Source organism: Salmo salar, unplaced genomic scaffold (assembly GCF_905237065.1).
Source record: "Salmo salar unplaced genomic scaffold, Ssal_v3.1, whole genome shotgun sequence".
NCBI classification, from domain to species: domain Eukaryota; kingdom Metazoa; phylum Chordata; class Actinopteri; order Salmoniformes; family Salmonidae; genus Salmo; species Salmo salar.
Genome location: NW_025548802.1, coordinates 15,253 through 38,924, shown reverse-complemented (window position 1 = coordinate 38,924; position 23,672 = coordinate 15,253). Strand labels below are relative to the sequence as shown.

Genomic DNA, 23,672 nt, shown 5'->3' with positions numbered 1-23,672 from the left:
CTCAATTGTCTCAAAGCTTAGAAATCCTTCTTTAACCTGTTTCCTCCCCTTCATCTATACTGATTGTAGTGGATTTAACAGTGATATCAATAAGGGATCATAGCTTTCACCTGGATTCACCTGGTCAGTCTATATCATGGGAAGAGCAGTTCCTAATGTTTTGTACACTCAGTGTAATTCCAGCATCTTAACTGAGCAACGGCCATTCGATCAATGGAAAGAGACATCTGTTACAAAACAGCAAAAAGTTGAATGACATTCGTAGATTGTGAAGCCAAGCCTTCGATACTGAGTAAGTCTATAAGGTAGGGGGGATGTTCTCTGTCAGATAGACATTCTCTACTTGTGGAGTTGAAAACACAAACCATGATGATAAGCGCTCAGTCAGTAAGCAGTATGCATTTATGCATTTCATATTGGTTGTGTGTGGTGCATTGGCACAGAAACCTGTTGGTGGAAAACACAGGAGGTTGGTGGTACCTTAATTGGGGAGGACGGGCTTGTGGTAATGGCCTGAGCAGAATTAGTGGGATGGTATCAAATACATGAAATGCATGGTTTCCAGGTGTTTGACGACATTCCATTTTCTCCGTTCTGGCCATTATTATGAGCCGTCCTCCCATCAGCAGCCTCCACTGGTGGAAAATTCACTGCAAATATTTTATATAATTATAAATATAGCATCAAACTGTTAAAAATCTGATTTCCTCTTAGCTGATCATTGTCTGCTGCCGGCTCTGATCGTAGTGTAATGAGACAAGCAGGGAGAGTGAGCTCGTCTGTGGTGGTCGACGAACCCTCAACCTTCTGGCCCATATCCCTGCGTGGCATCAACTGTACCAACAAACCATGCTGAAGTAGCAAAGTTGATATCTACGTTTATAAACACAGGGTTGAGTCATTGTTATTTATGGTGGTAATAATATTGTATGAGGGAGGAGGGTGTGCAAATCTTTTCACAGGACAAGGATGAGGTCTGAGGAGATCCAGTAAATGTTGTGGCAACTCAACCTGTTTTTCTTTCCATCAGAAAGTTCCAGGAAAATTGAAAAAAGTGTTTTTGGAGCTGGAGATGTTGACGGTAAGTTCATGATTTTGTATTGTGTAGAGATCCTATAATAATGAATGGGACTATCCATGGAATTCTGGGTTGTATGTATAGTACTAGGAACATATTGGGTCATCTGGTCATTAAATAGGCTATATGTTTTCACTGTTGAGTTAATAAAAGCAGGAGGCTTGATAATTATCACTAGGTCTGGTCTCTTGGGACACAGTAACAGATGTTAGGGGTTGTGAGGGCTTCTGCAGTGTACATGTTTGAGTCCCAAATGGCATCCTATGCCTTACATAGTGTCCTACTTTTGACCAGATCCCTATGGGCCCTGATCATAAGTATTCACTATATAGGGAATATGTTGCCATTTGGGACGCAGAAGACCGCGTTTCTCCCCAAAGACAAGCATCACATCTGTCTCAACATGTCTTCACAGGACCCGTCTCTCAACCACAAAGCCTACAGGGACACTTTCAGGAAGACCAAGACGCCGAAGATCCCTTTCCTTCCTCTGCTACTGAAAGGTGCCTCAGAAAACACAGCATGTTACTGTCATCACTCCCTCCTGAAACCTGCAGTGGTCTGTAATGTTACTGTCATCACTACCTGCTGAACCCTGCAGTGGTCTGTAATGTTACTGTCATCACTATCTCCTGAACCCTGCAGTGGTCTGTAATGTTACTGTAATGTTACTGTCATCACTATCTCCTGAACCCTGCAGTGGTCTGTAATGTTACTGTCATCACTCCCTCCTGAACACTGCAGTGGTCTGTAATGTTACTGTCATCACTCCCTCCTGAACCCTGCAGGGGTCTGTAATATTACTGTAATGTTACTGTCATCACTACCTCCTGAACCCTGCAGTGGTCTGTAACGTTACTGTAATGTTACTGTCATCACTGCCTCCTGAACCCTGCAGTGGTCTGTAATGTTACTGTCATGTTACTGTCATCACTCCCTCCTGAACCCTGCAGTGGTCTGTAATGTTACTGTAATGTTACTGTCATCACTGCCTCCTGAACCCTGCAGTGGTCTGTAATGTTACTGTCATGTTACTGTCATCACTGCCTCCTGAACCCTGCAGTGGTCTGTAATGTTACTGTCATCACTGCCTCCTGAACCCTGCAGTGGTCTAATGTTTCTGTAATGTTACTGTCATCACTGCCTCCTGAACCCTGCAGGGGTTTGTAATTTTACTGTAATGTTACTGTCATCACTACCTCCTGAACCCTGCAGTGGTCTGTAATGTTACTGTCATCACTATCTCCTGAACCCTGCAGTGGTCTAATGTTTCTGTAATGTTACTGTCATCACTGCCTCCTGAACCCTGCAGTGGTCTGTAATGTTACTGTCATGTTACTGTCATCACTGCCTCCTGAACCCTGCAGTGTTCTGTAATGTTACTGTCATGTTACTGTCATCACTGCCTCCTGAACCCTGCAGTGGTCTGTAATGTTACTGTCATCACTGCCTCCTGAACCCTGCAGTGGTCTAATGTTTCTGTAATGTTACTGTCATCACTGCCTCCCTGAACCCTGCAGGGGTTTGTAATTTTACTGTAATGTTACTGTCATCACTACCTCCTGAACCCTGCAGTGGTCTGTAATGTTACTGTCATCACTATCTCCTGAACCCTGCAGTGGTCTGTAATGTTACTGTAATGTTACTGTCATCACTGCCTCCTGAACCCTGCAGTGGTCTGTAATGTTACTGTCATGTTACTGTCATCACTGACTCCTGAACCCTGCAGTGGTCTGTAATGTTACTGTCATCACTGCCTCCTGAACCCTGCAGTGGTCTAATGTTTCTGTAATGTTACTGTCATCACTGCCTCCTGAACCCTGCAGGGGTTTGTAATGTTACTGTAATGTTACTGTCATCACTAACTCCTGAACCCTGCAGTAGTCTGTAATGTTACTGTCATCACTATCTCCTGAACCCTGCAGTGGTCTGTAATGTTACTGTAATGTTACTGTCATCACTATCTCCTGAACCCAGCAGTGGTCTGTAATGTTACTGTCATCACTCCCTCCTGAACCCTGCAGTGGTCTGTAATGTTACTGTCATCACTCCCTCCTGAACCCTGCAGGGGTCTGTAATGTTACTGTAATGTTACTGTCATCACTACCTCCTGAACCCTGCAGTGGTCTGTAATGTTACTGTAATGTTACTGTCTTCACTCCCTCCTGAACCCTGCAGGGGTCTGTAATGTTACTGTCATCACTGCCTCCTGAACCCTGCAGTGGTCTGTAATGTTACTGTAATGTTACTGTCATCACTGCCTCCTGAACCCTGCAGGGGTCTGTAATGCTACTGTCATCACTGTCTCCTGGACCCTGCAGTGGTCTGTAATGTTACTGTAATGTTACTGTCATCACTGCCTCCTGAACCCTGCAGTGGTCTGTAATGTTACTTTAATGTTACTGTCATCACTGCCTCCTGAACCCTGCAGTGGTCTGTAATGTTACTGTCATGTTACTGTCATCACTGCCTCCTGAACCCTGCAGTGGTCTGTAATGTTACTGTCATCACTGCCTCCTGAACCCTGCAGTGGTCTAATGTTTCTGTAATGTTACTGTCATCACTGCCTCCTGAACCCTGCAGGGGTTTGTAATGTTACTGTAATGTTACTGTCATCACTAACTCCTGAACCCTGCAGTAGTCTGTAATGTTACTGTCATCACTATCTCCTGAACCCTGCAGTTGTCTGTAATGTTACTGTAATGTTACTGTCATCACTATCTCCTGAACTCTGCAGTGGTCTGTAATGTTACTGTCATCACTCCCTCCTGAACCCTGCAGTGGTCTGTAATGTTACTGTCATCACTCCCTCCTGAACCCTGCAGGGGTCTGTAATGTTACTGTAATGTTACTGTCATCACTACCTCCTGAACCCTGCAGTGGTCTGTAATGTTACTGTAATGTTACTGTCTTCACTCCCTCCTGAACCCTGCAGGGGTCTGTAATGTTACTGTCATCACTGCCTCCTGAACCCTGCAGTGGTCTGTAATGTTACTGTAATGTTACTGTCATCACTGCCTCCTGAACCCTGCAGGGGTCTGTAATGCTACTGCCATCACTGTCTCCTGGACCCTGCAGTGGTCTGTAATGTTACTGTAATGTTACTGTCATCACTGCCTCCTGAACCCTGCAGTGGTCTGTAATGTCACTGTAATGTTACTGTCATCACTGCCTCCTGAACCCTGCAGTGGTCTGTAATGTTACTGTCATGTTACCGTCATCACTCCCTCCTGAACCTTGCAGTGGTCTGTAATGTTACTGTAATGTTACTGTCATCACTGCCTCCTGAACCCTGCAGTGGTCTGTAATGTTACTGTCATGTTACTGTCATCACTGCCTCCTGAACCTTGCAGGGGTCTGTAATGTTACTGTCATCACTGTCTCCTGGACCCTGCAGTGGTCTGTAATGTTACTGTAATGTTACTGTCATCACTGCCTCCTGAACCTTGCAGTGGTCTGTAATGTTACTGTAATGTTACTGTCATCACTGCCTCCTGAACCCTGCAGTGGCCTGTAATGTTACTGTCATGTTACTGTCATCACTCCCTCCTGAACCCTGCAGTGGTCTGTAATGTTACTGTAATGTTACTGTCATCACTTTCTCCTGAACCCTGCAGTGGTCTGTAATGTTACTGTCATGTTACTGTCATCACTGCCTCCTGAACCCTGCAGTGGTCTGTAATGTTACTGTCATCACTGCCTCCTGAACCCTGCAGTGGTCTAATGTTTCTGTAATGTTACTGTCATTACTGCCTCCTGAACCCTGCAGGGGCTTGTAATGTTACTGTAATGTTACTGTCATGTTACTGTCATCACTCCCTCCTGAACCCTGCAGTGGTCTGTAATGTTACTGTAATGTTACTGTCATCACTGCCTCCTGAAACCTGCAGTGGTCTGTAATGTTACTGTCATCACTGCCTCCTGAACCCTGCAGGGGTCTGTAATGCTACTGTCATCACTGCCTCCTGAACCCTGCAGTGGTCTGTAATGTTACTGTCATCACTACCTCCTGAACCCTGCAGGGGTCTGTAATGTTACTGTCATCACTGTCTCCTGGACCCTGCAGTGGTCTGTAATGTTACTGTAATGTTACTGTCATCACTGCCTCCTGAACCCTGCAGTGGTCTGTAATGTTACTGTAATGTTACTGTCATCACTGCCTCCTGAACCCTGCAGTGGTCTGTAATGTTACTGTCATGTTACTGTCATCACTCCCTCCTGAACCCTGCAGTGGTCTGTAATGTTACTGTAATGTTACTGTCATCACTGCCTCCTGAACCCTGCAGTGGTCTGTAATGTTACTGTCATGTTACTGTCATCACTGCCTCCTGAACCCTGCAGTGGTCTGTAATGTTACTGTCATCACTGCCTCCTGAACCCTGCAGTGGTCTAATATTTCTGTAATGTTACTGTCATCACTGCCTCCTGAACCCTGCTGGGGTTTGTAATTTTACTGTAATGTTACTGTCATGTTACTGTCATCACTCCCTCCTGAACCCTGCAGTGGTCTGTAATGTTACTGTAATGTTACTGTCATCACTACCTCCTGAACCCTGCAGTGGTCTGTAATGTTACTGTCATCACTGTCTCCTTGACCCTGCAGTGTTCTGTAATGTTACTGTAATGTTACTGTCATCACTGCCTCCTGAACCCTGCAGTGGTCTGTAATGTTACTGTAATGTTACTGTCATCACTGCCTCCTGAACCCTGCAGTTTTCTGTAATGTTACTGTCATGTTACTGTCATCACTGCCTCCTGAACCCTGCAGTGGTCTGTAATGTTACTGTCATCACTGCCTCCTGAACCCTGCAGTGGTCTAATGTTTCTGTAATGTTACTGTCATCACTGCCTCCTGAACCCTGCAGGGGTTTGTAATGTTACTGTAATGTTACTGTCATCACTACCTCCTGAACCCTGCAGTGGTCTGTAATGTTACTGTCATCACTATCTCCTGAACCCTGCAGTGGTCTGTAATGTTACTGTAATGTTACTGTCATCACTATCTCATGAACCCTGCAGTGGTCTGTAATGTTACTATCATCACTCCCTCCTGAACCCTGCAGTGGTCTGTAATGTTACTGTCATCACTCCCTCCTGAACCCTGCAGGGGTCTGTAATGTTACTGTAATGTTACTGTCATCACTACCTCCTGAACCCTGCAGTGGTCTGTAATGTTACTGTAATGTTACTGTCTTCACTCCCTCCTGAACCCTGCAGGGGTCTGTAATGTTACTGTCATCACTGCCTCCTGAACCCTGCAGTGGTCTGTAATGTTACTGTCATCACTGCCTCCTGAACCCTGCAGTGGTCTAATGTTTCTGTAATGTTACTGTCATCACTGCCTCCTGAACCCTGCAGGGGTTTGTAATGTTACTGTAATGTTACTGTCATCACTCCCTCCTGAACCCTGCAGTGGTCTGTAATGTTACTGTAATGTTACTGTCATCACTATCTCCTGAACCCTGCAGTGGTCTGTAATGTTACTGTCATCACGCCCGCCTGAACCATGCAGTGGTCTGTAATGTTACTGTCATCACTCCCTCCTGAACCCTGCAGGGGTCTGTAATTTTACTGTAATGTTACTGTCATCACTCCCTCCTGAACCCTGCAGTGGTCTGTAATGTTACTGTAATGTTACTGTCATCACTGCCTCCTGAACCCTGCAGTGGTCTGTAATGTTACTGTCATCACTGCCTCCTGAACCCTGCAGGGGTCTGTAATGTTACTGTCATCACGCCCGCCTGAACCATGCAGTGGTCTGTAATGTTACTGTCATCACTCCCTCCTGAACCCTGCAGGGGTCTGTAATGTTACTGTAATGTTACTGTCATCACTCCCTCCTGAACCCTGCAGTGGTCTGTACTGTTACTGTAATGTTACTGTCATCACTGCCTCCTGAAACCTGCAGTGGTCTGTAATGTTACTGTCATCACTGCCTCCTGAACCCTGCAGGGGTCTGTAATGCTACTGTCATCACTGCCTCCTGAACCCTGCAGTGGTCTGTAATGTTACTGTCATCACTACCTCCTGAACCCTGCAGGGGTCTGTAATGTTACTGTCATCACTGTCTCCTGGACCCTGCAGTGGTCTGTAATGTTACTGTAATGTTACTGTCATCACTGCCTCCTGAACCCTGCAGTGGTCTGTAACGTTACTGTAATGTTACTGTCATCACTGCCTCCTGAACCCTGCAGTGGTCTGTAATGTTACTGTCATGTTACGGTCATCACTCCCTCCTGAACCCTGCAGTGGTCTGTAATGTTACTGTAATGTTACTGTCATCACTGCCTCCTGAACCCTGCAGTGGTCTGTAATGTTACTGTCATGTTACTGTCATCACTGCCTCCTGAACCCTGCAGTGGTCTGTAATGTTACTGTCATCACTGCCTCCTGAACCCTGCAGTGGTCTAATATTTCTGTAATGTTACTGTCATCACTGCCTCCTGAACCCTGCAGTGGTCTAATGTTTCTGTAATGTTACTGTCATCACTGCCTCCTGAACCCTGCAGGGGTTTGTAATGTTACTGTAATGTTACTGTCATCACTACCTCCTGAACCCTGCAGTGGTCTGTAATGTTACTGTCATCACTATCTCCTGAACCCTGCAGTGGTCTGTAATGTTACTGTAATGTTACTGTCATCACTATCTCATGAACCCTGCAGTGGTCTGTAATGTTACTATCATCACTCCCTCCTGAACCCTGCAGTGGTCTGTAATGTTACTGTCATCACTCCCTCCTGAACCCTGCAGGGGTCTGTAATGTTACTGTAATGTTACTGTCATCACTACCTCCTGAACCCTGCAGTGGTCTGTAATGTTACTGTAATGTTACTGTCTTCACTCCCCTCCTGAACCCTGCAGGGGTCTGTAATGTTACTGTCATCACTGCCTCCTGAACCCTGCAGTGGTCTGTAATGTTACTGTCATCACTGCCTCCTGAACCCTGCAGTGGTCTAATGTTTCTGTAATGTTACTGTCATCACTGCCTCCTGAACCCTGCAGGGGTTTGTAATGTTACTGTAATGTTACTGTCATCACTCCCTCCTGAACCCTGCAGTGGTCTGTAATGTTACTGTAATGTTACTGTCATCACTATCTCCTGAACCCTGCAGTGGTCTGTAATGTTACTGTCATCACGCCCGCCTGAACCATGCAGTGGTCTGTAATGTTACTGTCATCACTCCCTCCTGAACCCTGCAGGGGTCTGTAATTTTACTGTAATGTTACTGTCATCACTCCCTCCTGAACCCTGCAGTGGTCTGTAATGTTACTGTAATGTTACTGTCATCACTGCCTCCTGAACCCTGCAGTGGTCTGTAATGTTACTGTCATCACTGCCTCCTGAACCCTGCAGGGGTCTGTAATGTTACTGTCATCACGCCCGCCTGAACCATGCAGTGGTCTGTAATGTTACTGTCATCACTCCCTCCTGAACCCTGCAGGGGTCTGTAATGTTACTGTAATGTTACTGTCATCACTCCCTCCTGAACCCTGCAGTGGTCTGTACTGTTACTGTAATGTTACTGTCATCACTGCCTCCTGAAACCTGCAGTGGTCTGTAATGTTACTGTCATCACTGCCTCCTGAACCCTGCAGGGGTCTGTAATGCTACTGTCATCACTGCCTCCTGAACCCTGCAGTGGTCTGTAATGTTACTGTCATCACTACCTCCTGAACCCTGCAGGGGTCTGTAATGTTACTGTCATCACTGTCTCCTGGACCCTGCAGTGGTCTGTAATGTTACTGTAATGTTACTGTCATCACTGCCTCCTGAACCCTGCAGTGGTCTGTAACGTTACTGTAATGTTACTGTCATCACTGCCTCCTGAACCCTGCAGTGGTCTGTAATGTTACTGTCATGTTACGGTCATCACTCCCTCCTGAACCCTGCAGTGGTCTGTAATGTTACTGTAATGTTACTGTCATCACTGCCTCCTGAACCCTGCAGTGGTCTGTAATGTTACTGTCATGTTACTGTCATCACTGCCTCCTGAACCCTGCAGTGGTCTGTAATGTTACTGTCATCACTGCCTCCTGAACCCTGCAGTGGTCTAATATTTCTGTAATGTTACTGTCATCACTGCCTCCTGAACCCTGCAGGGGTTTGTAATGTTACTGTAATGTTACTGTCATGTTACTGTCATCACTCCCTCCTGAACCCTGCAGTGGTCTGTAATGTTACTGTAATGTTACTGTCATCACTGCCTCCTGAACCCTGCAGTGGTCTGTAATGTTACTGTCATCACTGTCTCCTGGACCCTGCAGTGGTCTGTAATGTTACTGTAATGTTACTGTCATCACTGCCTCCTGAACCCTGCAGTGGTCTGTAATGTTACTGTAATGTTACTGTCATCACTGCCTCCTGAACCCTGCAGTGGTCTGTAATGTTACTGTCATGTTACTGTCATCACTGCCTCCTGAACCCTGCAGTGGTCTGTAATGTTACTGTCATCACTGCCTCCTGAACCTTGCAGTGGTCTGTAATGTTACTGTAATGTTACTGTCATCACTGCCTCCTGAACTCTGCAGTGGCCTGTAATGTTACTGTCATGTTACTGTCATCACTCCCTCCTGAACCCTGCAGTGGTCTGTAATGTTACTGTAATGTTACTGTCATCACTTTCTCCTGAACCCTGCAGTGGTCTGTAATGTTACTGTCATGTTACTGTCATCACTGCCTCCTGAACCCTGCAGGGGCTTGTAATGTTACTGTAATGTTACTGTCATGTTACTGTCATCACTCCCTCCTGAACCCTGCAGTGGTCTGTAATGTTACTGTAATGTTACTGTCATCACTGCCTCCTGAAACCTGCAGTGGTCTGTAATGTTACTGTCATCACTGCCTCCTGAACCCTGCAGGGGTCTGTAATGCTACTGTCATCACTGCCTCCTGAACCCTGCAGTGGTCTGTAATGTTACTGTAATGTTACTGTCATCACTGCCTCCGGAACCCTGCAGTGGTCTGTAACGTTACTGTAATGTTACTGTCATCACTGCCTCCTGAACCATGCAGTGGTCTGTAATGTTACTGTCATGTTACTGTCATCACTCCCTCCTGAACCCTGCAGTGGTCTGTAATGTTACTGTAATGTTACTGTCATCACTGCCTCCTGAACCCTGCAGTGGTCTGTAATGTTACTGTCATGTTACTGTCATCACTGCCTCCCTGAACCCTGCAGTGGTCTGTAATGTTACTGTCATCACTGCCTCCTGAACCCTGCAGTGGTCTAATATTTCTGTAATGTTACTGTCATCACTGCCTCCTGAACCCTGCAGGGGTTTGTAATGTTACTGTAATGTTACTGTCATGTTACTGTCATCACTCCCTCCTGAACCCTGCAGTGGTCTGTAATGTTACTGTAATGTTACTGTCATCACTGCCTCCTGAACCCTGCAGTGGTCTGTAATGTTACTGTCATCACTGCCTCCTGAACCCTGCAGTGGTCTGTAATGTTACTGTCATCACTGCCTCCTGAACCCTGCAGTGGTCTAATGTTTCTGTAATGTTACTGTCATCACTGCCTCCTGAACCCTGCAGGGGTTTGTAATGTTACTGTAATGTTACTGTCATCACTACCTCCTGAACCCTGCAGTGGTCTGTAATGTTACTGTCATCACTATCTCCTGAACCCTGCAGTGGTCTGTAATGTTACTGTAATGTTACTGTCATCACTATCTCATGAACCCTGCAGTGGTCTGTAATGTTACTGTCATCACTCCCTCTTGAACCCTGCAGTGGTCTGTAATGTTACTGTCATCACTCCCTCCTGAACCCTGCAGGGGTCTGTAATGTTACTGTAATGTTACTGTCATCACTACCTCCTGAACCCTGCAGTGGTCTGTAATGTTACTGTAATGTTACTGTCTTCACTCCCTCCTGAACCCTGCAGGGGTCTGTAATGTTACTGTCATCACTGCCTCCTGAACCCTGCAGTGGTCTGTAATGTTACTGTCATCACTGCCTCCTGAACCCTGCAGTGGTCTAATGTTTCTGTAATGTTACTGTCATCACTGCCTCCTGAACCCTGCAGGGGTTTGTAATGTTACTGTAATGTTACTGTCATCACTCCCCTCCTGAACCCTGCAGTGGTCTGTAATGTTACTGTAATGTTACTGTCATCACTATCTCCTGAACCCTGCAGTGGTCTGTAATGTTACTGTCATCACGCCCGCCTGAACCATGCAGTGGTCTGTAATGTTACTGTCATCACTCCCTCCTGAACCCTGCAGGGGTCTGTAATTTTACTGTAATGTTACTGTCATCACTCCCTCCTGAACCCTGCAGTGGTCTGTAATGTTACTGTAATGTTACTGTCATCACTGCCTCCTGAACCCTGCAGTGGTCTGTAATGTTACTGTCATCACTGCCTCCTGAACCCTGCAGGGGTCTGTAATGTTACTGTCATCACGCCCGCCTGAACCATGCAGTGGTCTGTAATGTTACTGTCATCACTCCCTCCTGAACCCTGCAGGGGTCTGTAATGTTACTGTAATGTTACTGTCATCACTCCCTCCTGAACCCTGCAGTGGTCTGTAATGTTACTGTAATGTTACTGTCATCACTGCCTCCTGAAACCTGCAGTGGTCTGTAATGTTACTGTCATCACTGCCTCCTGAACCCTGCAGGGGTCTGTAATGCTACTGTCATCACTGCCTCCTGAACCCTGCAGTGGTCTGTAATGTTACTGTCATCACTACCTCCTGAACCCTGCAGGGGTCTGTAATGTTACTGTCATCACTGTCTCCTGGACCCTGCAGTGGTCTGTAATGTTACTGTAATGTTACTGTCATCACTGCCTCCTGAACCCTGCAGTGGTCTGTAACGTTACTGTAATGTTACTGTCATCACTGCCTCCTGAACCCTGCAGTGGTCTGTAATGTTACTGTCATGTTACTGTCATCACTCCCTGCTGAACCCTGCAGTGGTCTGTAATGTTACTGTAATGTTACTGTCATCACTGCCTCCTGAACCCTGCAGTGGTCTGTAATGTTACTGTCATGTTACTGTCATCACTGCCTCCTGAACCCTGCAGTGGTCTGTAATGTTACTGTCATCACTGCCTCCTGAACCCTGCAGTGGTCTAATATTTCTGTAATGTTACTGTCATCACTGCCTCCTGAACCCTGCAGGGGCTTGTAATGTTACTGTAATGTTACTGTCATGTTACTGTCATCACTCCCTCCTGAACCCTGCAGTGGTCTGTAATGTTACTGTAATGTTACTGTCATCACTGCCTCCTGAACCCTGCAGTGGTCTGTAATGTTACTGTCATCACTATCTCCTGAACCCTGCAGTGGTCTGTAATGTTACTGTAATGTTACTGTCATCACTATCTCATGAACCCTGCAGTGGTCTGTAATGTTACTGTCATCACTCCCTCCTGAACCCTGCAGTGGTCTGTAATGTTACTGTCATCACTCCCTCCTGAACCCTGCAGGGGTCTGTAATGTTACTGTAATGTTACTGTCATCACTACCTCCTGAACCCTGCAGTGGTCTGTAATGTTACTGTAATGTTACTGTCTTCACTCCCTCCTGAACCCTGCAGGGGTCTGTAATGTTACTGTCATCACTGCCTCCTGAACCCTGCAGTGGTCTGTAATGTTACTGTAATGTTACTGTCATCACTGCCTCCTGAACCCTGCAGTGGTCTGTAACGTTACTGTCATCACTGCCTCCTGAACCCTGCAGTGGTCTGTAATGTTACTGTCATCACTACCTTCTGAACCCTGCAGGGGTCTGTAATGTTACTGTCATCACTGTCTCCTGGACCCTGCAGTGGTCTGTAATGTTACTGTAATGTTACTGTCATCACTGCCTCCTGAACCCTGCAGTGGTCTGTAATGTTACTGTCATGTTACTGTCATCACTGCCTCCTGAACCCTGCAGTGGTCTGTAATGTTACTGTAATGTTACTGTCATCACTGCCTCCTGAACCCTGCAGTGGTCTGTAATGTTACTGTCATGTTACTGTCATCACTGCCTCCTGAACCCTGCAGTGGTCTGTAATGTTACTGTCATCACTGCCTCCTGAACCCTGCAGTGGTCTAATGTTTCTGTAATGTTACTGTCTTCACTGCCTCCTGAACCCTGCAGGGGTTTGTAATGTTACTGTAATGTTACTGTCATGTTACTGTCATCACTCCCTCCTGAACCCTGCAGTGGTCTGTAATGTCACTGTAATGTTACTTTCATCACTGCCTCCTGAACCCTGCAGGGGTCTGTAATGTTACTGTCATCACTGTCTCCTGGACCCTGCAGTGGTCTGTAATGTTACGGTAATGTTACTGTCATCACTGCCTCCCTGAACCCTGCAGTGGTCTGTAATGTTACTGTAATGTTACTGTCATCACTGCCTCCTGAACCCTGCAGTGGTCTGTAATGTTACTGTCATGTTACTATCATCACTCCCTCCTGAACCCTGCAGTGGTCTGTAATGTTACTGTAATGTTACTGTCATCACTGCCTCCTGAACCCTGCAGGGGTCTGTAATGCTACTGTCATCACTGCCTCCTGAACCCTGCAGTGGTCTGTATTGTTACTGTCATCACTACCTCCTGAACCCTGCAGGGGTCTGTAATGTTACTGTCATCACTGCCTCCTGAACCCTGCAGTGGTCTGTAACGTTACTGTAATGTTACTGTCATCACTGCCTCCTGAACCCTGCAGTGGTCTGTAATGTTACTGTCATGTTACTGTCATCACTCCCTCCTGAACCCTGCAGTGGTCTGTAATGTTACTGTAATGTTACTGTCATCACTGCCTCCTGAACCCTGCAGTGGTCTGTAATGTTACTGTCATGTTACTGTCATCACTGCCTCCTGAACCCTGCAGTGGTCTGTAATGTTACTGTCATCACTGCCTCCTGAACCCTGCAGTGGTCTAATGTTTCTGTAATGTTACTGTCATCACTGCCTCCTGAACCCTGCAGGGGTTTGTAATGTTACTGTAATGTTACTGTCATGTTACTGTCATCACTCCCTCCTGAACCCTGCAGTGGTCTGTAATGTTACTGTAATGTTACTGTCATCACTGCCTCCTGAACCCTGCAGGGGTCTGTAATGTTACTGTCATCACTGTCTCCTGGACCCTGCAGTGGTCTGTAATGTTACTGTCATCACTGCCTCCCTGAACCCTGCAGTGGTCTGTAATGTTACTGTAATGTTACTGTCATCACTGCCTCCTGAACCTTGCAGGGGTCTGTAATGTTACTGTCATCACTGTCTCCTGGACCCTGCAGTGGTCTGTAATGTTACTGTAATGTTACTGTCATCACTGCCTCCTGAACCCTGCATGGGTTTGTAATGTTACTGTAATGTTACTGTCATCACTACCTCCTGAACCCTGCAGTGGTCTGTAATGTTACTGTCATCACTATCTCCTGAACCCTGCAGTGGTCTGTAATGTTACTGTAATGTTACTGTCATCACTGCCTCCTGAACCCTGCAGTGGTCTGTAATGTTACTGTCATGTTACTGTCATCACTGCCTCCTGAACCCTGCAGTGGTCTGTAACGTTACTGTCATCACTGCCTCCTGAACCCTGCAGTGGTCTAATGTTTCTGTAATGTTACTGTCATCACTGCCTCCTGAACCCTGCAGGGGTTTGTAATGTTACTGTAATGTTACTGTCATCACTACCTCCTGAACCCTGCAGTGGTCTGTAATGTTACTGTAATGTTACTGTCATCACTATCTCCTGAACCCTGCAGTGGTCTGTAATGTTACTGTCATCACTCCCTCCTGAACCCTTCAGTGGTCTGTAATGTTACTGTCATCACTCCCCTCCTGAACCCTGCAGGGGTCTGTAATGTTACTGTCATCACTACCTCCTGAACCCTGCAGTGGTCTGTAATGTTACTGTAATGTTACTGTCTTCACTCCCTCCTGAACCCTGTAGGGGTCTGTAATGTTACTGTCATCACTGCCTCCTGAACCCTGCAGTGGTCTGTAATGTTACTGTAATTTTACTGTCATCACTGCCTCCTGAACCCTGCAGGGGTCTGTAATGCTACTGTCATCACTGCCTCCTGAACCCTGCAGTGGTCTGTAATGTTACTGTCATCACTACCTTCTGAACCCTGCAGGGGTCTGTAATGTTACTGTCATCACTGTCTCCTGGACCCTGCAGTGGACTGTAATGTTACTGTAATGTTACTGTCATCACTGCCTCCTGAACCCTGCAGTGGTCTGTAATGTTACTGTCATGTTACTGTCATCACTGCCTCCTGAACCCTGCAGTGGTCTGTAATGTTACTGTCATCACTGCCTCCTGAACCCTGCAGTGGTCTAATATTTCTGTAATGTTACTGTCATCACTGCCTCCTGAACCCTGCAGCGGTTTGTAATGTTACTGTAATGTTACTGTCATGTTACTGTCATCACTCCCTCCTGAACCCTGCAGTGGTCTGTAATGTTACTGTAATGTTACTGTCATCACTGCCTCCTGAACCCTGCAGTGGTCTGTAATGTTACTGTCATCACTGTCTCCTGGACCCTGCAGTGGTCTGTAATGTTACTGTAATGTTACTGTCATCACTGCCTCCGGAACCCTGCAGTGGTCTGTAATGTTACTGTAATGTTACCGTCATCACTGCCTCCTGAACCCTGCAGTGGTCTGTAATGTTACTGTCATGTTACTGTCATCACTGCCTCCTGAACCCTGCAGTGGTCTGTAATGTTACTGTCATCACTGCCTCCTGAACCCTGCAGTGGTCTAATGTTTCTGTAATGTTACTGTCATCACTGCCTCCTGAACCCTGCAGGGGTTTGTAATGTTACTGTAATGTTACTGTCATCACTACCTCCTGAACCCTGCAGTGGTCTGTAATGTTACCGTCATCACTATCTCCTGAACCCTGCAGTGGTCTGTAATGTTACTGTAATGTTACTGTCATCACTATCTCATGAACCCTGCAGTGGTCTGTAATGTTACTGTCATCACTCCCTCCTGAACCCTGCAGTGGTCTGTAATGTTACTGTCATCACTCCCTCCTGAACCCTGCAGGGGTCTGTAATGTTACTGTAATGTTACTGTCATCACTACCTCCTGAACCCTGCAGTGGTCTGTAATGTTACTGTAATGTTACTGTCTTCACTCCCTCCTGAACCCTGCAGGGGTCTGTAATGTTACTGTCATCACTGCCTCCTGAACCCTGCAGTGGTCTGTAATGTTACTGTAATGTTACTGTCATCACTGCCTCCTGAACCCTGCAGTGGTCTGTAACGTTACTGTCATCACTGCCTCCTGAACCCTGCAGTGGTCTGTAATGTTACTGCCATCACTACCTTCTGAACCCTGCAGGGGTCTGTAATGTTACTGTCATCACTGTCTCCTGGACCCTGCAGTGGTCTGTAATGTTACTGTAATGTTACTGTCATCACTGCCTCCTGAACCCTGCAGTGGTCTGTAATGTTACTGTCATGTTACTGTCATCACTGCCTCCTGAACCCTGCAGTGGTCTGTAATGTTACTGTAATGTTACTGTCATCACTGCCTCCTGAACCCTGCAGTGGTCTGTAATGTTACTGTCATGTTACTGTCATCACTGCCTCCTGAACCCTGCAGTGGTCTGTAATGTTACTGTCATCACTGCCTCCTGAACCCTGCAGTGGTCTAATGTTTCTGTAATGTTACTGTCTTCACTGCCTCCTGAACCCTGCAGGGGTTTGTAATGTTACTGTAATGTTACTGTCATGTTACTGTCATCACTCCCTCCTGAACCCTGCAGTGGTCTGTAATGTTACTGTAATGTTACTGTCATCACTGCCTCCTGAACCCTGCAGGGGTCTGTAATGTTACTGTCATCACTATCTCCTGAACCCTGCAGTGGTCTGTAATGTTACTGTCATCACTCCCTCCTGAACCCTTCAGTGGTCTGTAATGTTACTGTCATCACTCCCTCCTGAACCCTGCAGGGGTCTGTAATGTTACTGTCATCACTACCTCCTGAACCCTGCAGTGGTCTGTAATGTTACTGTAATGTTACTGTCTTCACTCCCTCCTGAACCCTGTAGGGGTCTGTAATGTTACTGTCATCACTGCCTCCTGAACCCTGCAGTGGTCTGTAATGTTACTGTAATGTTACTGTCATCACTGCCTCCTGAACCCTGCAGGGGTCTGTAATGCTACTGTCATCACTGCCTCCTGAACCCTGCAGTGGTCTGTAATGTTACTGTCATCACTACCTTCTGAACCCTGCAGGGGTCTGTAATGTTACTGTCATCACTGTCTCCTGGACCCTGCAGTGGTCTGTAATGTTACGGTAATGTTACTGTCATCACTGCCTCCTGAACCCTGCAGTGGTCTGTAATGTTACTGTAATGTTACTGTCATCACTGCCTCCTGAACCCTGCAGTGGTCTGTAATGTTACTGTCATGTTACTATCATCACTCCCTCCTGAACCCTGCAGTGGTCTGTAATGTTACTGTAATGTTACTGTCATCACTGCCTCCTGAACCCTGCAGGGGTCTGTAATGCTACTGTCATCACTGCCTCCTGAACCCTGCAGTGGTCTGTATTGTTACTGTCATCACTACCTCCTGAACCCTGCAGGGGTCTGTAATGTTACTGTCATCACTGCCTCCTGAACCCTGCAGTGGTCTGTAACGTTACTGTAATGTTACTGTCATCACTGCCTCCTGAACCCTGCAGTGGTCTGTAATGTTACTGTCATGTTACTGTCATCACTCCCTCCTGAACCCTGCAGTGGTCTGTAATGTTACTGTAATGTTACTGTCATCACTGCCTCCTGAACCCTGCAGTGGTCTGTAATGTTACTGTCATGTTACTGTCATCACTGCCTCCTGAACCCTGCAGTGGTCTGTAATGTTACTGTCATCACTGCCTCCTGAACCCTGCAGTGGTCTAATGTTTCTGTAATGTTACTGTCATCACTGCCTCCCTGAACCCTGCAGGGGTTTGTAATGTTACTGTAATGTTACTGTCATGTTACTGTCATCACTCCCTCCTGAACCCTGCAGTGGTCTGTAATGTTACTGTAATGTTACTGTCATCACTGCCTCCTGAACCCTGCAGGGGTCTGTAATGTTACTGTCATCACTGTCTCCTGGACCCTGCAGTGGTCTGTAATGTTACTGTCATCACTGCCTCCTGAACCCTGCAGTGGTCTGTAATGTTACTGTAATGTTACTGTCATCACTGCCTCCTGAACCTTGCAGGGGTCTGTAATGTTACTGTCATCACTGTCTCCTGGACCCTGCAGTGGTCTGTAATGTTACTGTAATGTTACTGTCATCACTGCCTCCTGAACCCCTGCATGGGTTTGTAATGTTACTGTAATGTTACTGTCATCACTACCTCCTGAACCCTGCAGTGGTCTGTAATGTTACTGTCATCACTATCTCCTGAACCCTGCAGTGGTCTGTAATGTTACTGTAATGTTACTGTCATCACTGCCTCCTGAACCCTGCAGTGGTCTGTAATGTTACTGTCATGTTACTGTCATCACTGCCTCCTGAACCCTGCAGTGGTCTGTAACGTTACTGTCATCACTGCCTCCTGAACCCTGCAGTGGTCTAATGTTTCTGTAATGTTACTGTCATCACTGCCTCCTGAACCCTGCAGTGGTCTGTAATGTTACTGTAATGTTACTGTCATCACTATCTCCTGAACCCTGCAGTGGTCTGTAATGTTACTGTCATCACTCCCTCCTGAACCCTTCAGTGGTCTGTAATGTTACTGTCATCACTCCCTCCTGAACCCTGCAGGGGTCTGTAATGTTACTGTCATCACTACCTCCTGAACCCTGCAGTGGTCTGTAATGTTACTGTAATGTTACTGTCTTCACTCCCTCCTGAACCCTGTAGGGGTCTGTAATGTTACTGTCATCACTGCCTCCCTGAACCCTGCAGTGGTCTGTAATGTTACTGTAATGTTACTGTCATCACTGCCTCCCTGAACCCTGCAGGGGTCTGTAATGCTACTGTCATCACTGCCTCCTGAACCCTGCAGTGGTCTGTAATGTTACTGTCATCACTACCTTCTGAACCCTGCAGGGGTCTGTAATGTTACTGTCATCACTGTCTCCTGGACCCTGCAGTGGTCTGTAATGTTACTGTAATGTTACTGTCATCACTGCCTGCTGAACCCTGCAGTGGTCTGTAATGTTACTGTAATGTTACTGTCATCACTGCCTCCTGAACCCTGCAGTGGTCTGTAATGTTACTGTCATGTTACTGTCATCACTCCCTCCTGAACCCTGCAGTGGTCTGTAATGTTACTGTAATGTTACTGTCATCACTGCCTCCTGAACCCTGCAGTGGTCTGTAATGTTACTGTAATGTTACTGTCATCACTGCCTCCTGAACCCTGCAGTGGCCTGTAATGTTACTGTCATGTTACTGTCATCACTCCCTCCTGAACCCTGCAGTGGTCTGTAATGTTACTGTAATGTTACTGTCATCACTGCCTCCTGAACCCTGCAGTGGTCTGTAATGTTACTGTCATGTTACTGTCATCACTGCCTCCTGAACCCTGCAGTGGTCTGTAATGTTACTGTCATCACTGCCTCCTGAACCCTGCAGTGGTCTAATGTTTCTGTAATGTTACTGTCATTACTGCCTCCTGAACCCTGCAGGGGCTTGTAATGTTACTGTAATGTTACTGTCATGTTACTGTCATCACTGACCTCCTGAACCCTGCAGTGGTCTGTAATGTTACTGTAATGTTACTGTCATCACTGCCTCCTGAAACCTGCAGTGGTCTGTAATGTTACTGTCATCACTGCCTCCTGAACCCTGCAGTGGTCTGTAATGTTACTGTAATGTTACTGTCATCACTCCCTCCTGAACCCTGCAGTGGTCTGTAATGTTACTGTAATGTTACTGTCAACACTCCCTCCTGAACCCTGCAGTGGTCTGTAATGTTACTGTCATCACTGCCTCCTGAACCCTGCAGTGGTCTGTAATGTTACTGTCATCACTACCTCCTGAACCCTGCAGGGGTCTGTAATGTTACTGTAATGTTACTGTCATCACTCCCTCCTGAACCTTGCAGTGGTCTGTAATGTTACTGTCATCACTCCCCTCCTGAACCCTGCAGGGGTCTGTAATGTTACTGTAATGTTACTGTCATCACTACCTCCTGAACCCTGCAGGGGTCTGTAATGTTACTGTAATGTTACTGTCATCACTCCCTCCTGAACCCTGCAGTTGTCTGTACTGTTACTGTCATCACTCCCTCCTGAACCCTGCAGGGGTCTGTAATGTTACTGTAATGTTACTGTCATCACTACCTCCTGAACCCTGCAGGGGTCTGTAATGTTACTGTAATGTTACTGTCATCACTCCCTCCTGAACCCTGCAGTGGTCTGTAATGTTACTGTCATCACTCCCTCCTGAACCCTGCAGTGGTCTGTAACGTTACTGTCATCACACCTCCTGAACCCTGCAGTGGTCTGTAATGCAGACAGAAATATTGTGAGCTAAACTAAATCAGGATCGATTATCTAGCACTCAATATTTTAACCCTGCTATATTGTTCCCTTTCTCTTAGATATCACCTTCATTCACGAGGGCAACAAAACGTTTCTCGAAAACCTGGTCAATTTTGAAAAGCTGGTAAGTTGCTCAAGTATGACGGAGGGGGTTGAACATGTCAGTGTACCCAATGTTTCCTCAACTATAGACAGTCTATAACGCAGAACCAGGTCATCTAAAATATGTGATGGATGTGTATTTGATGTGTATGGTGTCCATCTCCTCTTGCAGCACATGATAGCCGACACGGTGCGTCTCATCAGACACTGTCAGGAGGATCACATGGGTGGGTGAAGTGTGTGTGTGTGTGTGTGTGTGTGTGTGTGTGTGTGTGTGTGTGTGTGTGTGCGTCTTACTCTCACACAGTCTTTGATCAGAAATGACAATCAACTTTGATGAGCTATCCTTGAACCTCCATACTCATGTCATTACTTACACACAGTAAACAGGTCACAGTGTTGACTTTCTACAGTCATCCACTATAACACAGTAAACAGGTCACAGTGTTGACTTTCTACAGTCATCCACTATAACACAGTAAACAGGTCACAGTGTTGACTTTCTACAGTCATCCACTATAACACAGTAAACAGGTCACAGTGTTGACTTTCTACAGTCAGCCACTATAACACAGTAGACAGGTCACAGTGTTGACTTTCTACAGTCATCCACTATAACACAGTAAACAGGTCACAGTGTTGACTTTCTACAGTCATCCACTATATCACAGTAGACAGGTCACAGTGTTGACTTTCTACAGTCATCCACTATAACACAGTAAACAGGTCACAGTGTTGACTTTCTACAGTCAGTCACTATAACACAGTAAACAGGTCACAGTGTTGACTTTCTACAGTCAGCCACTATAACACAGTAGACAGGTCACAGTGTTGACTTTCTACAGTCAGCCACTATAACACAGTAAACAGGTCACAGTGTTGACTTTCTACAGTCATCCACTATAACACAGTAAACAGGTCACAGTGTTGACTTTCTACAGTCATCCACTATAACACAGTAAACAGGTCACAGTGTTGACTTTCTACAGTCAGCCACTATAACACAGTAGACAGGTCACAGTGTTGACTTTCTACAGTCATCCACTATAACACAGTAAACAGGTCACAGTGTTGACTTTCTACAGTCATCCACTATAACACAGTAAACAGGTCACAGTGTTGACTTTCTACAGTCAGCCACTATAACACAGTAAACAGGTCACAGTGTTGACTTTCTACAGTCATCCACTATAACACAGTAGACAGGTCACAGTGTTGACTTTCTACAGTCATCCACTATAACACAGTAGACAGGTCACAGTGTTGACTTTCTACAGTCATCCACTATAACACAGTAAACAGGTCACAGTGTTGACTTTCGACAGTCATCCACTATAACACAGTAGACAGGTCACAGTGTTGACTTTCTACAGTCATCCACTATAACACAGTAGACAGGTCACAGTGTTGACTTTCTACAGTCAGCCACTATAACACAGTAAACAGGTCACAGTGTTGACTTTCTACAGTCAGCCACTATAACACAGTAAACAGGTCACAGTGTTGACTTTCTACAGTCATCCACTATAACACAGTAGACAGGTCACAGTGTTGACTTTCTACAGTCATCCACTATAACACAGTAAACAGGTCACAGTGTTGACTTTCTACAGTCATCCACTATAACACAGTAAACAGGTCACAGTGTTGACTTTCTACAGTCATCCACTATAACACAGTAGACAGGTCACAGTGTTGACTTTCTACAGTGTCGACTTTCTACAGTCATCCACTATAACACAGTAAACAGGTCACAGTGTTGACTTTCTACAGTCATCCACTATAACACAGTAGACAGGTCACAGTGTTGACTTTCTACAGTCATCCACTATAACACAGTAGACAGGTCACAGTGTTGACTTTCTACAGTTGTTGTACAGTAAAGACGACTCAACTACAGCAGTCAGCAGAATAACAGTATCCAATTAGATCATCAGTTCATCAATAACAGCATTATGTGTTACTATAGTAAATTGATTGAGTCATTAATGCTGAGAACCCCCCTCACGGTACACAGTCACTTACAGTAATGAAGACTGTGTACCAACAACTATCTCCTGTCATGGATAATGCTCAGCTAGCATGTGTGTAAGTGTGTGTGAAGTGTGTGTGTGTGTGTGTGTGTGTGTGTGTGTGTGTGTGTGTGTGTGTCTGTAAGTGTGTGTGTATATTTACTTTGTGGTTTACCTCCTAGGGAACGGGATGCCCCAGAAGAGCAGTCCGGAGGTGCAGGCCTATGTCGACTACCTTCACATCATTGACAATCAGCAGACTCTGTTTGAGCTGTCCCACAGACTGGAGCCCCGTGTATAGATAGACCACACATACACTCTCTGAGCCTGCCTCCCTCCCTCTCTCCACCCCTCAACGTCAGACCACCAAGGAGAAGGGTACCAGCTAGTCTCTGGAAACACCCCTCAGGACTCTGTTATCAACCTAGAGAAACATGTGTTGGCCAACCCTATAGAGCCCAGCTCTAACAGACCCCCCCACACACACACCACACACACCACCCCCCCACACACACACACACACACACACACACACACCACCCCCACACACACACACACACACACACACACACACACACCACCCCCCCACACACACACGCACACACACACACACCACCCCCACACACACACACACACACACACACACACACCGGATTCTATTAATCAGCTGCACACACAGCAGGACTTTGATGAGTTGAATTAGGTTGGTTAATGCAGGGCTGGAACGAAAGCCCGAGGTAAAGGGTTGGCCAGAGCCGACAGAGCGATGACTGTGTGGTGCTGGCCAACCACAAGATGGCGCCAAAAGGCATACTGGAATACTGAGCAACGATGGAGCAGAGGTAACCAAAGAGCTTCTCAGTTTAACAAATAGATCTGGACCCGTATTGATCAAAGGATCCCAGAATAGGAGTGCTGATCTAGGATCAGTTTAGCCTTTTGGATCATAATGAATGGACAGAGACCTAGATCAGCACTCCTACTCAGTGATGTCCTGGTAGATAAATAGGTGGATAAACTTG

At 46.3% G+C, this 23,672-nt stretch overlaps 1 protein-coding gene across 2 annotated transcripts in view; it reads left to right on the top strand.

Moving 5' to 3' along the window:
- The window catches only part of LOC106605879 (rap guanine nucleotide exchange factor 5), an 83,824-nt gene extending 60,756 nt beyond the window's left edge, over positions 1-23,068 (top strand). For both annotated transcript variants that reach the window (XM_045712770.1, XM_045712769.1), the window contains 5 exons: positions 1,031-1,081; positions 1,494-1,581; positions 20,596-20,660; positions 20,811-20,865; positions 22,833-23,068. In XM_045712770.1, the coding sequence (XP_045568726.1) occupies positions 1,031-1,081; positions 1,494-1,581; positions 20,596-20,660; positions 20,811-20,865; positions 22,833-22,951 (378 nt within the window). In that variant the 3' untranslated portion in view covers positions 22,952-23,068. The remainder of the gene's footprint in view (positions 1-1,030; positions 1,082-1,493; positions 1,582-20,595; positions 20,661-20,810; positions 20,866-22,832) is intronic.
- The last annotated feature ends 604 nt before the right edge of the window (positions 23,069-23,672 follow it).